This window comes from Idiotropiscis lumnitzeri, chromosome 1 (genome assembly GCF_059441095.1).
Source record: "Idiotropiscis lumnitzeri isolate Australia: NSW breed Sydney's pygmy pipehorse chromosome 1, RoL_Ilum_1.0, whole genome shotgun sequence".
In the NCBI taxonomy this organism is placed as follows: domain Eukaryota; kingdom Metazoa; phylum Chordata; class Actinopteri; order Syngnathiformes; family Syngnathidae; genus Idiotropiscis; species Idiotropiscis lumnitzeri.
In genome coordinates this window covers 35,341,946-35,356,486 of record NC_142391.1, presented here as the reverse complement: position 1 = coordinate 35,356,486, position 14,541 = coordinate 35,341,946, and the positions used below count along the sequence as shown (strand labels likewise).

General features: G+C 41.9%; 1 protein-coding gene across 3 annotated transcripts in view; it reads right to left on the bottom strand.

Moving 5' to 3' along the window:
* The window catches only part of osbp2b (oxysterol binding protein 2b), a 35,775-nt gene that overhangs the window by 17,624 nt on the left and 3,610 nt on the right, over window positions 1-14,541 (bottom strand). For 2 of the 3 annotated variants that reach the window (XM_088297890.1, XM_088297901.1), the window contains exon 2: window positions 10,470-10,678. In XM_088297890.1, the coding sequence (XP_088154016.1) occupies window positions 10,470-10,678 (209 nt within the window). Of the gene's footprint in view, window positions 1-2,985; window positions 3,230-10,469; window positions 10,679-14,541 lie in introns of those variants that run through there. The other variant, XM_088297910.1, reaches the window with a different exon arrangement.

Genomic DNA, 14,541 nt, shown 5'->3' with positions numbered 1-14,541 from the left:
TCCGACACCGGACACCACTAATGGGAATGGAAAACAATTTAGTGAGATTGTGAACCATGAGTCAGTGAGCCAATAACATGGCAAAATGGGGATTCATCACACTCTAAGTAGCCTGGTGTCAATGCGACAAGATAATGAGCCACGGCGAGGGCCATCAAAACCAGGGCAAAGATCAATTCAGAAAGTACTGGTCGCCTCTAAGCACTCCATAAGTATGCACATTAACATCTGCACATTTTAAAATGATGAACTCAACATACTAGAGCAGGAAGTGATTATCCAATGCAGAATCGCACACAGTGATACACAAGCATGCCAACAGACCTCCCATCAAAACTGTCCCCAGACCTCATACTCAAGGGGGACACAAGGAATGCTCAATTATTATTGATATGCAACAGACACCCGAAGTCCAAAAACATGCATGGTAGGTAGGTTGAACACTCTAAACGGACCCTAGGTATGAGAGAGAGTGCGGATGTTTGTTTGTTTTTTTTTTATCTTCATGTGCCCTGCGATTGGTTGACAACCAGTCCAGGGTGTAGCCAGCCTACAACCCAAAGACAGCTGAAATAAATTCCAGCTCACCTGCGACCCTTGTGAGGAGAAGCGGCTCAGACACTGGATGGATTGATGGACGCTACAAACGGTACTTACTTTGCTCTATATATTTGGTGCTACCGTACTCTATTTGTGCTGCACTGCTGCTTACAGTCAATACTCAATATTTTTCGAGTATTATTTGCCGATCTTCTGGCTAGGACAATAGCCACATCCAAAACACTTTGAAAGGGCCGGTTCAACGGGTGGCTCCAGCAGAAAAAAAGGAAAAGAAAATCAATCTTCAAGGGTTAACAGCTCCCCGTGGCTCGTCAGTTGCCGACACTAATGTAATATGTACCTCCTCACTTGCCATAAAGTCATTGTGCCAGTGATAGTCTAAATGTATAATATGTGAAAACTAAACTTCAGCTACTATATAAATAAAGTTGTATTGTGTTGAAGAATGTCCCAAAACTACTAGCAATCGTCACCAACATTTATGTTGACATCTCTACTTATGCTAACATCAACCACAGTTCCAATATATGTAAAACCAATCATGCACAAGCATTCTCAAGCATTTGCCACTCAGTGACCGATGAATGCTGAGAAGAATTAAGCCACAAAGAGGAGGAGCTTGTAACCTCACAGCTGATCTATACGTCTGTTTGTAAACTAAGCTCAAGTTTTTGCTTCCCAAATAAAGCGGTCCACGTGTCGCCTGCAGTGTCTAGTCAGTGGTGAATTTGAGTACATGTGTCTCAGTGTGTATGCCAAACTACAGTCGAACAACTGTGTGTACCCCCGGTCAGACCAACTAAAACTGTTAGGGAAGTGGGAATGGTGTGGTGTCCTGCTTGAAAATTAAATTGGGGTGGAAAATGAAAGTGACTTGATGGGCGGGCATGGCCCACTATGGTCCGCCCATGGCGACGAGTCTGCCTCTCATGATACTTGAATTGATAAAAGCATCAGGACCTGAGAGTATAAATCAACAGGCATTGATAATGCTATTACAAAACAAATGCATAGCCAATGTCTTGTGTTAATAGCACACAGACGAAAACCAAACACATTGGGCCACAGGTACTTTTCTATATACAGCGGGGATCAGCACGTTTGCCACTGTACACAGCAACACAAGCCTGTAGCATCAACTTAAACAGGGAATATCCAGTGTGAGTAAGGTGAACAGGTACTCCTTTTTGACATGATTTACTTTCTTCGTAATGACAGTTGGAAATTTTGCATATGCATTTCGGAAGCAGAAGTAAATATCAACAAATTATAAAGGAATTGTAATAAAAGTTGAAGAGGTTCAGTTAAGGAAAAAAATGAATGTATATATATATATATATATATATATATATATATATATATATAAATATAAAATGGCATGACCTTTGGCTAATGAGCGAGACATAGTCCATAATGCCTTGTACTTTTATGTTATGCTGTGTATTGCTTTACTATAGGCCATACTTGGCATCTACAGCCTCATTCTTGTCAGAGCACACTCTGCTAATTGAAACTGCAGCTTGAGTCGTCAGACACAAAACAACTGCAGTGCTCCACATTTTTCTCCTATTTCTGTTAACAGTTCAGCACTGGTGGAGGTATGTGTCATACAGGAGTAGTACTATTCTAGATTCTTTTCGTTGTAATTGAAGCCGACAACATGTCACAATGAGTGATGTTTGGGATGGAAATGTATTGGATATGACTCATTTTTTTGAGTTACCTTCAACATGGAGGAGTGAGTGCGGAAGCCGACAGTGAAAGGCCTCGGAATAAACCCATCTGTGGTGCCAAAGTCAAACTCATTTCAATGAACAAACAACAGTGAGAGGGGGCAGAAAGCCCAGGGCATAAGAGCACAGCTGCTCAACAGAAAATTGTCCAACACTGCTGGAGGCAAAAAATGGCTAAAGTAAGAGGCCAGAGCAGTGGCATAAAGTAACTTTTTTTTTGTAAAAATAATCTATTTGGCAAATGTGAAGTCTACTTTCTTACATTAGAAACGAAGCAATGAAGCATTGACTTCTTGAGAAATAATTTTCAGACACAACACACCTGCTAGGCCACCATGCAGCCTCCAGCTCATCCACACAAGCGAATGGAAAGTGGAGCAGGCGCAAAGAAGAGAGAAGAAGTGGGACTTTAAACAGCATGGAAGGAGAGACAAGCACAGCATGCAGCGAGAAAGGCAAATGGCAGGACAGGCTGCTTCTTTTTCCTATTACAGCATATACCTGCATTTGCTGCATTGTAGGAGGAGGCTGTCGAATTCCAAGCATCCTTGGTGTCAGATGCCAGAAGGAGATGGATGGATGACAGCTTCAGCTAGGCTGAGATTCAGATAGCATGATGCGGAAGGTTTTTCGTTTGACAGATGGAGAGGAGTGTGACAGCTCCGTGTTTCTTGGCCAAAGCGGTACTGACCCTGGTTGAGTTTACTCAAGCAGCCCGAGGCACAGAGGGAGCGGACGCTTCTCGGCTCCCAGCATCTCCGGCCCTTCATCCCACTCTGCGCGGCCCTGATTCCACTCCACGCTCCTCGAGACGCATCGCAGAGTGGAGGGGGGGGCCGAGCCAGCCACTTTTCCCAGTCAGCATTGCAGTGTATCCGCACACACATGCATATTCACAGCCATACGTACAGTGCCACCACAAGGATGTGGGGAAGGAACGCAGATGCTCCTTCCAGTCATTCCCATGCCCTCTCCTGCTTTCCTTCCGGAAACACATACGCCACACACATCCACAAAGCCTTGCACATTTTCAATTCCCCTCCACACGCTTCTCTCATTGCAGTGCAGATTGGAGAGGGAGGGAGGGGGAGGGAGTTCAAGCAGAGAGAAGACAGGACTGGCCGGGCCGGCCAACAACGAAGACTAGAATGCACAGCTCCCTCACAGCCCTCCCGCCTCTCCGTCATCCCTGTCTGTTTGCTGCTGACAGCAAAAGTCAGCTATTTCTGGAACGCTAAATGACATGGTATTAAGTTAGGCTATGATGCTTCAAAAATAAACCTTTGTATCAGATTAAGCTAGGAAATATTAAGTCAGAGTGGTGTGGTTACCCCCAAGGAAAGATAACAAACACAGCGTTTTTTCCCTGTCTGTCTGCTCTGTTAGCCACCCTGAGAATCTATCCTAGTACTGAACCCCCAGTTGATCTTAATGGTATGCCATCAGTAGGAAGCTCAGGTAAAAGTGTGAAGCGCTTTGAGTACCGAAATTAGAAAAGCGCTATACAAGTGACAGCCCATTTTAAGTGAATGCTGTGCTTTTATCTTAATAGCAATTTGCCATCGGTTAGTAATGAGAGAGTTGTTATGGAAGTTAGTACCGATGAGTGATCGGCAGAGACAAGCATGAGCAAGAGCAGCAAGCCTAAAAGTTACACTTTGTTTCCTCATGTCAGCAACATTCTCATTTCCTCCACAGCGAAAGGGAAAGAGAACTTTGCCCTGATAATGATTTGGTAGTCCCAAATAATAACAGATGACATCACTTGGCAGCGGACGTTTATGTCAGCACACTTTAAAAATGCAGAAAAATTGATGCATGATGTAGAATTGAATTTTGTAAATGTTGATTGATTTTTTTTTTTTTTTTTTGCACAAGTAGCGGTTTATCAAAACCATCTATGTTACTGGTTTCTATAAATACATTTATAGACACTATTGAGGTTAGCATGTTGACATGGCCCTCTACAACCACGATAGGTTCTCACGTGGTCCTTGGGCAAAATGAATTGTCCACCGTTGGTCTGCACTAAGAATGGAATAGATATCCGAGATGGTTAATCGTGTCATACACATTTTCGAGCATTCAGCATGCTGTAAATTGTAAATCCAATCACACAAGAGTCAGCATACACTTGCCACCATTTAAAGTGCCTCTGATTAACTCAAAATAAAAAAACAGCTGCTCTAGGCAATCACATTATTGCAGTTGCTTATTTTTACATCCCCTCGCGAAACAATGTTTTGTTTCAATCAGTTGAGCTGGACAGTTTGTACAGTAGATCACGTTAGTGATGGAAAGAGTTTTAAATGAACGATTCTTGGTCTTATCACAAAAAGCTGCTATTTGAAGAGAGGTGTGTCAACATTTTTTTTTATATCAACTGCAGTTCTGGTCCTAGTTCTAATCAATCTGTTCCATGTGAATAACATTTGTAACAATATTTCTATATGGAAAGTACAGTAAATACAACACAGTGTGCATGACCGGGCTCAAGAACCTGAAGGTAAAATCGGCGTTGGTCTAAATGATGCTGAGTATTTGTAAATGTCAAAGTTAAGCAGGTATTAACATTTCCTTGTTTAGTTGGGAGATGGTAAAAAGCCAGAGGATCTCAAAGGCAAACAAAACGAACAGCCAACAGTTTCATTAAGACACTTACTGCATTAAGATGCAGGAAAACAAACAATCCACACAGACAGAGGGAAAGTACTGAGATCGTTACAGCCAGACAAATGACTTAGTTCATGAGACAGACCTCCTTCAGTTTAGAAATTAATCCAAACAGAAGATGACATTTTCAAAATTTGAGCTATTCACCTCAGCCAATTATACGAGACGAAGATGTATAAATGGTATTGATACAGTGCTAATAAAAAAAAAGACATTTTGTTCCACTCTGTTCTTGCTCACAATCCTTGAAATGTCTAAAGTCCACTAACACGAAGAAGCTAAGTGAATGCAAATCTAAAGCAGTAAGAAGTCAAAAACAAAATCTCTATGAACCACAAGTACGAGAGCCAAAACTAGCAGTAGCATAGTTAAATCCACTCGATGAAATCAGAAGTAAAAACTTCATATCATTACATACAAAAAAATGGTGTAATTACAGTTAAATCTCAAATATAGAATAATTCACTCATCACTCGTCCAACGGGCCACCGCGCAAATATTTGCCAAACTGCAAGTATGGGGTGGTCGACTGTACACAAATCACAAAAAGAACAACTTTGTTCGCCATTGTTTATGAACTTTTTGAAGAGCTAGTTACATCAATACAGTTGTACAGAAGCAGCCGTATTGTTTGATTTGATTTAATGTTGATGCAAATGTAATGTCAAGTCGTACCAAAAAAAATAAATCACTGTAGATAATCTAGTAAATCAACCATCATCCAAGACAACATGTAATCTTCCCAGGTACCTTTTTGCTTTTTGGAACGTCATTGCTCAAATATGTGCAGAAAGTAGGACAAACTGCATGAAAAATCATAAAGCAAATATGTAAATAGGGCAGGTGCAAATTGATTAGGTACATTACACAATGCAAATATAGTTTGCCTTAATATGTCTATTTATAATAGACCTGCTTGAATTATTATAATATATCATAAACATTTCAAAGTAACTTGTTATAATCACAGAGAAAAATGATCAGTGGTGTAATAGTGGAAATGACTATTGCTTACTACCATATGCATCACGGATTAAGATCCAGCTACTTATAGGATAGAGAGCAGCTCCTGTCCACACACACACCTGCATGCACACACACAAACAAACACACGCTCACACTATGCACACCATGCACAGGATAACAACAAGGAAAGATGATGCACCTACTTGCAAGCGCAAACAGACCCTCTCCGTTCAAAAGTTACAAAAAAAAAACCTTTTCAAAAACACTTGAAAAACAAAGCAAAGTGCTTGTGAAGAGAGACACGAGTACCAGGAGGAGGCGAGAAAACCACACACAGTCAGAAGGCAAATGAAGAAGGGCGAGTACTGGAGAGAATATGGAGGTGGGGGAGAGGGTGGAGGGTGTGATGTTGGGAAAGGAACAGAGGGGTGGAAAAGGCAAGCAAAAAAAAACAAAACATGATGGCGTTTTTGATATTTCCTCACATTTTCTCAGATTCAGCACCACGGAGAGAGCGCCAGTAAAAAGATGCTACACTATTATGGCTGGATGAATGGAGGATATTAAAAAAACAAAAGCAAAAACAGTAATGCCATGCACTGCCATGTGTGTCTGCCTAAAATGTTTAGATTTCAGCCTACAAGAAGTCCACTTGGAACTTGAGAGCATTGCAAGAGGATATCTCAGTCTGTGTTTGCAAAATGTAATGCTCTGTGGAACAAAACCAGTATGTCAACTGCCACACGTTGAATGTAAATTTGTGCATTCTAAAGGGGCAGGGGAAAAAAACTCAACCTACAATGCATACAAAGCAATGAGAATAAAGGCAAACATTTTTCAGCAATGTAACACATGTGAGGTGAATCCACCTTCCAAATTCAATATACATCAAGTTACTGCATATATAATAGTTTCTGCCTGGTGAGTCTAAAGTGCAGTTTCACATTTAAAAACAAAAAATGTTAATTGTAGACCATGCATTTATTGTGGCAGAATTGATAAAGTGGTATTGTTGGACAATATTTGAATTTGCACGTTCTTATTTTATATTTTTGTCCACTTGACATTTGTGGAGCATGAGGAAAAAAATCCAAATTTACTCAGTACATCAATATTTCTTCCAACTGAATACTGAACTTTAACGTCAAGCACAGCACCTTGTTTCTGTGACAGTTGTTTTTCAAAGTGCTCAATAAATAAAACCGAGTTGAGTTCTACTAAATAAGTTTTCAAGGACTACCTTTTAATTGTATTTGAGTAATATTATTGTAACGTAAAAGTACTCTTAGTTGAGAACAATTTGGGGCTACTCTACCCACCTCTGATTACGACGCACGTTCACCATCTCACTTCTCACCACCAATTTGATGTGAAGGGACGGTTCATTCTGAATCAACAGTGCCATCTACTGAACAAACCCTCACAGTCTTGAAAGGCTCTTGAAATCTAATCCAATCTATCTCAATTAAAACCAAAGGCACACATTAATAAGAATAAAGAATTGCAGGTACAAAATTAGTGTCTATATAGACTGACTAAAGAGTTAGGACAGTTGTCAACTTTAAAAAGCATATTGTAGTGCTTTAAGAGTGAATTCATTCACACGATGAGTTAATCTTTGCACACACTGAGGATCAATAGCAGCTCTTTGTTCCTAATGGAAAAGGGGATGTTTGATGAACAAAGATATCTTGTCGCTGAGGTGTGTTTGCTCAACAGTGACGAATGGGATGTTCTCTCTGAACGCAATGGATGCCTGATTCTGATAAGCGCTTCCAACAAAGTCACCCACTGTGCACACCCAATCACCAGCCTGAACAGATACATCATTCACATTCTAACCGTCTTTAAAAAAAAAACGTGTTCTTATTGAGCACGTATTTCATATCCTCCTATTTCGAATAATTGCTCATTTGCAATAATTAAGTGAAATACACCAAAAATGACAGACAGATATACAGACAGCTAGATAGATAGAGCATTGCAAGTCTATATTTAGTGATATGACTTTCAAATTGGGGTCAGAGAATTATTCAGCATCGCTCAGCCAATCAGCTTCGACTTTGTGACAAAGAAGCTTTGGGATACTGCCAGTAAGAAAAGTGGAGGAAAAGCTCTGCCTTTCTCCCACAGCTTTTCTCACAGCCTCTGACCATCAACCCAAGCCAAGTATGCATGCCCTTGGAGAGCACAATGCTCTGTTGTCATGCTGCAGAGTTTTCGGCTTTGTCTGCTAGAAGCACCGAGGATACTTAGCTGCCCTCTCCTGGCTCAAGCTGGAATATCAAAGTTTGTGAAAGAAAGGGTGTGAATGGAAACATTACCTCAGCTGAATTTCAAACATCGGGGCACAAAGGAGAGCAGCATTTAGTCAAAAGTCTAATATCTTTATTTATGTTCACATTAAGTCCACAAAGGTTATAAAAGTATAAGTTCTTAGTAATAATTAAAACTTTAAACTCCATCCATCAAACAATGAAAGCCCCATTTTCCAAAAGATGGCAACATTAAAAGAAGATGATGAGATATTAAAATGATTCTTTTTTTTTGTTGAGATTGTTTAATGTGCAGTGTGGTGCACTGCCATCTACAAGACGAGGACAATGCTGTACATCTTGATCGCAGTCAAGACCTCCGGAATGTTCAACGAGACGCATCTCACCCTCCTTTTGGACAACTCTGATTCAAGTAAATCGAACTAATGAGTGAATATTTGCGGCAAAATATTTACCACAAGCTTCACTATTTCATCAATTGGTACATTCAACATTGTAAATATGGTCAAGTACTGTTGTAAAACACAATACAGTGAAACCCCGCTACTTCGCGGTTCACCTTTCGCGGGTTCAGTGCTTCGCGGGTCTAAAAAAAAATTCAAAAATTAAAAACTTTTTTGCCCGGGCACGATCGGGGCTCTCCATTCGCTCCGCTCCGCGGGGGCATTGTAGTTTCGCCGAGCGGCACGACGGGGCGCTGGAGCGGTTAGACGGCCGGCGTGCGCCGAAGAAGAGCGTGGGCGAAGAGGAGAGTGGACGAAGAAGAGCACGTTCGGGGGCGACATTTCGCGCGGTTCGGGACCGTACGAGAGCTCCGGAGGAGGCCGGCCGGCGTGCGTGGCAGTTAAGCCGAAGAGGAGCACCTTCCGCCCGGGGCACGAGCGGGGCGACATTTCGCTCCGTTCGGGACCGTACGAGAGCTCCGGAGGAAGCCGGCCGGCGTGCGTGGCAATTACGTCGAAGAGGAGCACCTTCCACCTGGGGCACGAGCGGGGCGAAATGAAACCGAGTTCAACCGAACGGAGACACGCTTCGGGGGAGCAGGTCCGGCGTGCGTGACAATTAAGCCGAAGAGGAGCACCTCTTCCGCCCGGGCACGAGCGGAGCGCGAGGCTGTCAGTTATGAATGAATAAATAAATAAATGAAGAATGCCACCTTTCATTTCACAGGGCACACCGGACGCCATACCAGCAGGTAAAAGTCGAAGTAATTAAATAAATACAAAAAGAAGTAATTGAATAAATACAAAAATAACGGCTGGGGAATAAAAAAATAATAAGTTTTAATAATAATTTGTATTTTTTTGTTATAACATCAATTTCACTCTCTCTCTACCCGTATTCTATATGGTGTACTGTATACAGGGGGGTATACTGTATACCTGTGTAGGTTTTTTTAAGCATTTTTGAAGTGGCGCCGCTACTTCGCGGATTTTCAGTTTTCGCGGGTGGTCTCGGTCCCCATTAACCGCGATAACCGGGGTTTCACTGTATATGTCTATTGCATTTTTATGACTACACTCGGCCAATGACAGCTCAGGAGGAGGTTCTGAAAAGTAGTTCTATTGTAACCACATCCCAAAAAGGTATAATGGAAATCTGACCACACAGAGTGGGCCGAGTTTCAGGGTATACAACACTGGAAAAGTGGCTAAGGGTCAGTATGTCACAGATGCGCCACTTTCTCGAAGTACCGTATTTTCCAGGCCATGGGTGCTCTTTAAAGTCCCTAATCTTGCCCAAAACAAACAAAGCGCCTTGTAAAGCGACGCGCCCATTATATGGACTAAGCATCACTCACGACCATCAACCCTTTTACTCATTGGGCTGTTCGGAGTGCATGTTAGCACACCCTGCTGGTCAGAGTCTGAGTCATCTATGCTTCTAATTGACCGTGACTTATACATTATGTGACTATTGTGTTTGGGTGATGGTGTAGGAGAAAGCTGGACAAAAGGGCAGCTGTCCACAATGTTGTAGTCTGTCTTATCATTTATGTTATTGCAAGCAAGAAACGTCCCAGGTTTAGACAACAGACAAAAAGCCCAAAGCATGGCATCGCACCCTTAGGAGATTGAGTCCTGGTGAGCTGGCATCGGCCGACCTAGCGCGAACGAAACGAGCTGGCGCCTTGTAATGCGGCGTGCCTAGTAATATGCATTAAAGACGGAAATAGCACCCTCAACTGGTGTTGCGCACTTTGAAGCAGCGCGTCGTATGGCCGTAAAAATACGGTAAGTAGCCGCCTGCACTTACTTACCAGACTGGTCATTCATCATGCGAATGGCTTTAGCCTTAGCCAACTCAAGGGCTGTGATCCATCGCTGCCGCTCCACTTCAGTACTAGCTTTCAGGTGATACGTACGGCCACTGCTGCTCAGGACAATATTGCAGGCGTCTTCTGTATCGATGTGAGCGGTGGCCAGATTGATTGTCCCACGACATGTATGTGCCATTTCTGCCTGTGTCCTGCAAAAAAGAAACATTCACGGAGAGATTAATTTGTGCATGTTACACCATTAAATGGGCCATGGATGTCTAGAAAACAATTCACTTGTCTCCTCTGATTTGAAAAAAGAAAAACAGTGTGAACAAAGAGATCACTGTGGGAATGGCAATTTAAAAACAACAACGTATAGAGGAAACAAGAGGACAGTGCCCTGTCAGGAAAACTGCAAGTAATTGATTAGTTTAAAAAAAAATAAAAATAACATTGTATTGTATGTGAGCGTTAACCTAGCAAAGTGAGAGGCTATAAACTATCGATAATGACCGTAACGCTGTGTTGAAAGTATTTTCAATTAACATTATTGACAAATGAACAGCTTGAAGCAAGAACACTTAACTGTCAGCTATTTGCAAAACATTGCACATTCAGGTAGGGCAGAATAATTGAAAGAGAAATTAAAAACTGCCAATATTTTGTAGGTAATACGTGGAAACGGCATAAAGTGGAACAGGCAAAAATACTGCTGGTGCCACAACAAAAAGAAGTCATGTTTTCAGTATGGCACTAATGAAACATTAGGAGCAACTGGGAGGTTCAATAACTTGCTCAAGGATGCTTCAATATGGTCACACGGGTTGAGGATTGAACTCTCAACCTTTGGGTTGAGAGACGACCACGCTACCACTGAGCGAGTGGAGCTGATCTTATTACTGTACCTTTCTAAATATTCCAGGTGAGGGTTGATTTCAAACTGTGGCCAGTTTACACTTCAACATAGAGCTCATTGAAATATTCAAACAAACTTTTGGTTCATCAAAGAGAAGCTCAGAATAGCCGTATCCCTCCTGGATCAGGAAAACTTGCAAATAAATAAAATCTTTGTTTAACCTGCAGGGGTAACAGCTGTGGAAAAAGTTGCAGCTTTTAATCCAAACTTTGCGGTTCGAGGTGTCAAAATCCAGGTCCAGAAGGTGTTTCCTCCCCCGTTGTGGCTTTAGCCGGAGGTGCTTCTACTCAACCAGCAGGTAAATGAGTTTGGATTCAAGTAGAACCACCTGTGGCTCAGGCCAAATTTTGGCAGGACACTTTCTGGACAGGGATTTGACACCTCTTTTTGTGGTATGTCTGTTTTAGTGCATACACCACAATGTCACTCATTAGGGATACTGGCATTGGTTGATGTTTAGCTGCTGGCAGTGTTGTACGGAAACAAGTTTGATGAATGGAATTAATATTTAAACATGTTAATATTTCTGGGCGAGCGTGGACTGAACATCGTGTTTTCTGCCTGATGAAAGTTTTTTGGGAGGGAAGGGCTTTTGAATGACAGTTATTTTTTTTCCTCATGAGTGCCAGGTTTCATTAGTCTTTAAAAAGAAAACACGGTTAAACGCGGTAAATGAGCCTTCATATGTCGGGGGATAGGACCTTATCCTTTTACAGCAGACTGAAGACAAGAGTGGGATTTAGTTGGAGTGCGTGTGCGTGTGCGTGTGCGTGCGTGGATGTGAGTGTGTGTGAGACACAGCTCATTTTCTACCTCAGCCCGGTTCCTAACTTAGATTGTATTTGTGCTTGCACATTAAATACTACACTGTTTGCGTTTATTTCTCATCAAAAATAGAGCATTCAAGCAACAAGTTTTTCCTCAGGAGATTGTGTAGGCGAAACTTGCAGCTGTCTACTTGTGTGCACTGTATAGGTGGCAACAATGGGGACATGCCAATATTTTGAGGAGAGAAAATGAACTTCCAACACTGGTTGCAAGCAATAATTAGGTATAATTTCACATTAGAAAGAGCAGCCTATACAGGTTTCATTAACTAACATCCGGAACCAAACTGCAGCATCACATGCTAGAATGGTTATTTCAAGTGAGACAACAAATCATGTGATCACCCATTGGTCCAAAAGCAGACATTTTGGAACACACAGTCATGTGGTCTGTGGGTGATAGCACCCGTTAAGTAGTTCCAGAGTCTTAAGTCACAGTTGACACTGACAAGGTGGCTGCCACCTCATTAGGGTCTGTAAGGGTTAGCGCTGACTTTCCTCACAAAGCCTTCACTTGGTGTTCTTAACTCATTCACGACCAGCAGAGTAAAAAGAAAAAAGGGTTTTGACGTCTTTATCCGTCAATGGCAGTAAATGTGTTAATCCGCAACAAGCAATGCATTCAGTTTACTACGAGCAGACACGAGAAGCTGTAAACAGCCAAGATTTCTTTGTCCAGCACAAATGCACCGTGCTTGTGTTTAATGGGTCTACAAGCTGGATGAGTAAGCGACCATCCAGATCCATACGGTAGGAAGGTGAGGCTGTGCAAAGGCAATGGATTCATACAAGGAAGCTAAACCACAGGGGGGTTATGGTGCATGTGGTAAGAAGGGGACAATGCTGAGAGCAGGTTGTCCCTAGTTAAAATATTGTTTGTATTTCACCTGTCCATTGTGCATGCATCCTCATAAAACAAATCCGATCTGGAGCACACAAGGACGGAATAAGACCTGGTGAATAACAAAGCATGCTGACACAGTGCATACAGGGAAAGGGCAAGGAAATGACAACACCCAGCTGGACAATTTAGATAACTTTGTTGTGGCTCTCAATGTTGTATGGTACAACACAGTGGGAGGTTACCAGAGAAATGCTGATGAGGACAAAGGGAACATGGGAGAGCCAAGTCAAACAGATAAATCCAAAAAGGACATGAGCTAGTAGATTACTGAAACAATTAAGAGTGCTTGGTATTCTTGCCTTTCTTTAACACCCTAAAACATCACAGACACAAGGCGTTCTGAATTTCACAACACTGTAAAATAATGTTGGAGTTGATTTACATACAACGACCATGGCAATTATTGGCCAGGGTCTTACTCTGGGTCATGCAAATCCAAATGGCAAATAGAATTGCTGTGATTAGCATTAGCTAACTGTGTTAGCCACAGTATCCTGTATTTTGTAAGACAGTGACTGTCATATTTTTAATTACTTGGCTGTTGCGTTCAGGTCGCATAAAGGCTGCAGGCCGCTAATTGAATAGGTGCTACAATGATACACAGCATTTCCATTTTCAAAAGATAAAAAAATGTAACAAAACAAAAGCATCACACTCATTTGCATGCTTCTGTTGCGGTATGAAAGTTATTCAACGCCCATTCGGCGGAGTTAGACACACTGTCAACTAATCAGTCAAAGGTCATCACTTCTAACCAACTGCATTCAGCGTGTTGGTGAGTTGTATTTTTAATCATTTGCTTTCATTTGTTTCGATCCCAGTCTGTTGAAAAATGTAAAACGATGCAGTCTATGATACAAAAAGGCTGGCGACTGCTGTGCTGCGCTATCAACCCAACTTGACTCAACTTTCACCACATTATATAGTAGACCACAGAAAAAAATTGTTGTCGTTCAACCCCTTTTAAACGATGATTTTTATATCATTTTGGAGGAACTTGAAAATCGTCAGTAAAATCATGGCAACCTCAAGTTCTTGGTTGCTGTCAAAGCATCAAGGTGCTAGGACAGAAACGAGATCCACCCGTAGTTGAATTCATGCTCACTTTGGAACAGGAAGTTGAATGCAACTTGAAGAAGCATTTGCTTCTGCCTGACTCCCTGCTTTGGAAACGCACCTGATCAGTTATTATTCCAAAACTCTACTGACCTTAACTGGTGAAAACTTTCAACCCTCTCACTGAGTATCTTCATTCCTGTGGTTTAGAGGGAAGTATGACAGGCCTGCTCGTCCATGAAAGACCGGAGCAGATCCACTGATATGCCAGATCAAGCAGCATTTAGCCATTTAATGCCTTATAATCTTCTCCAAAGCAGCCAGACAGATCTCATTTAAAAGGCGCGTACAAGAAGAGCTGAGGGTTTT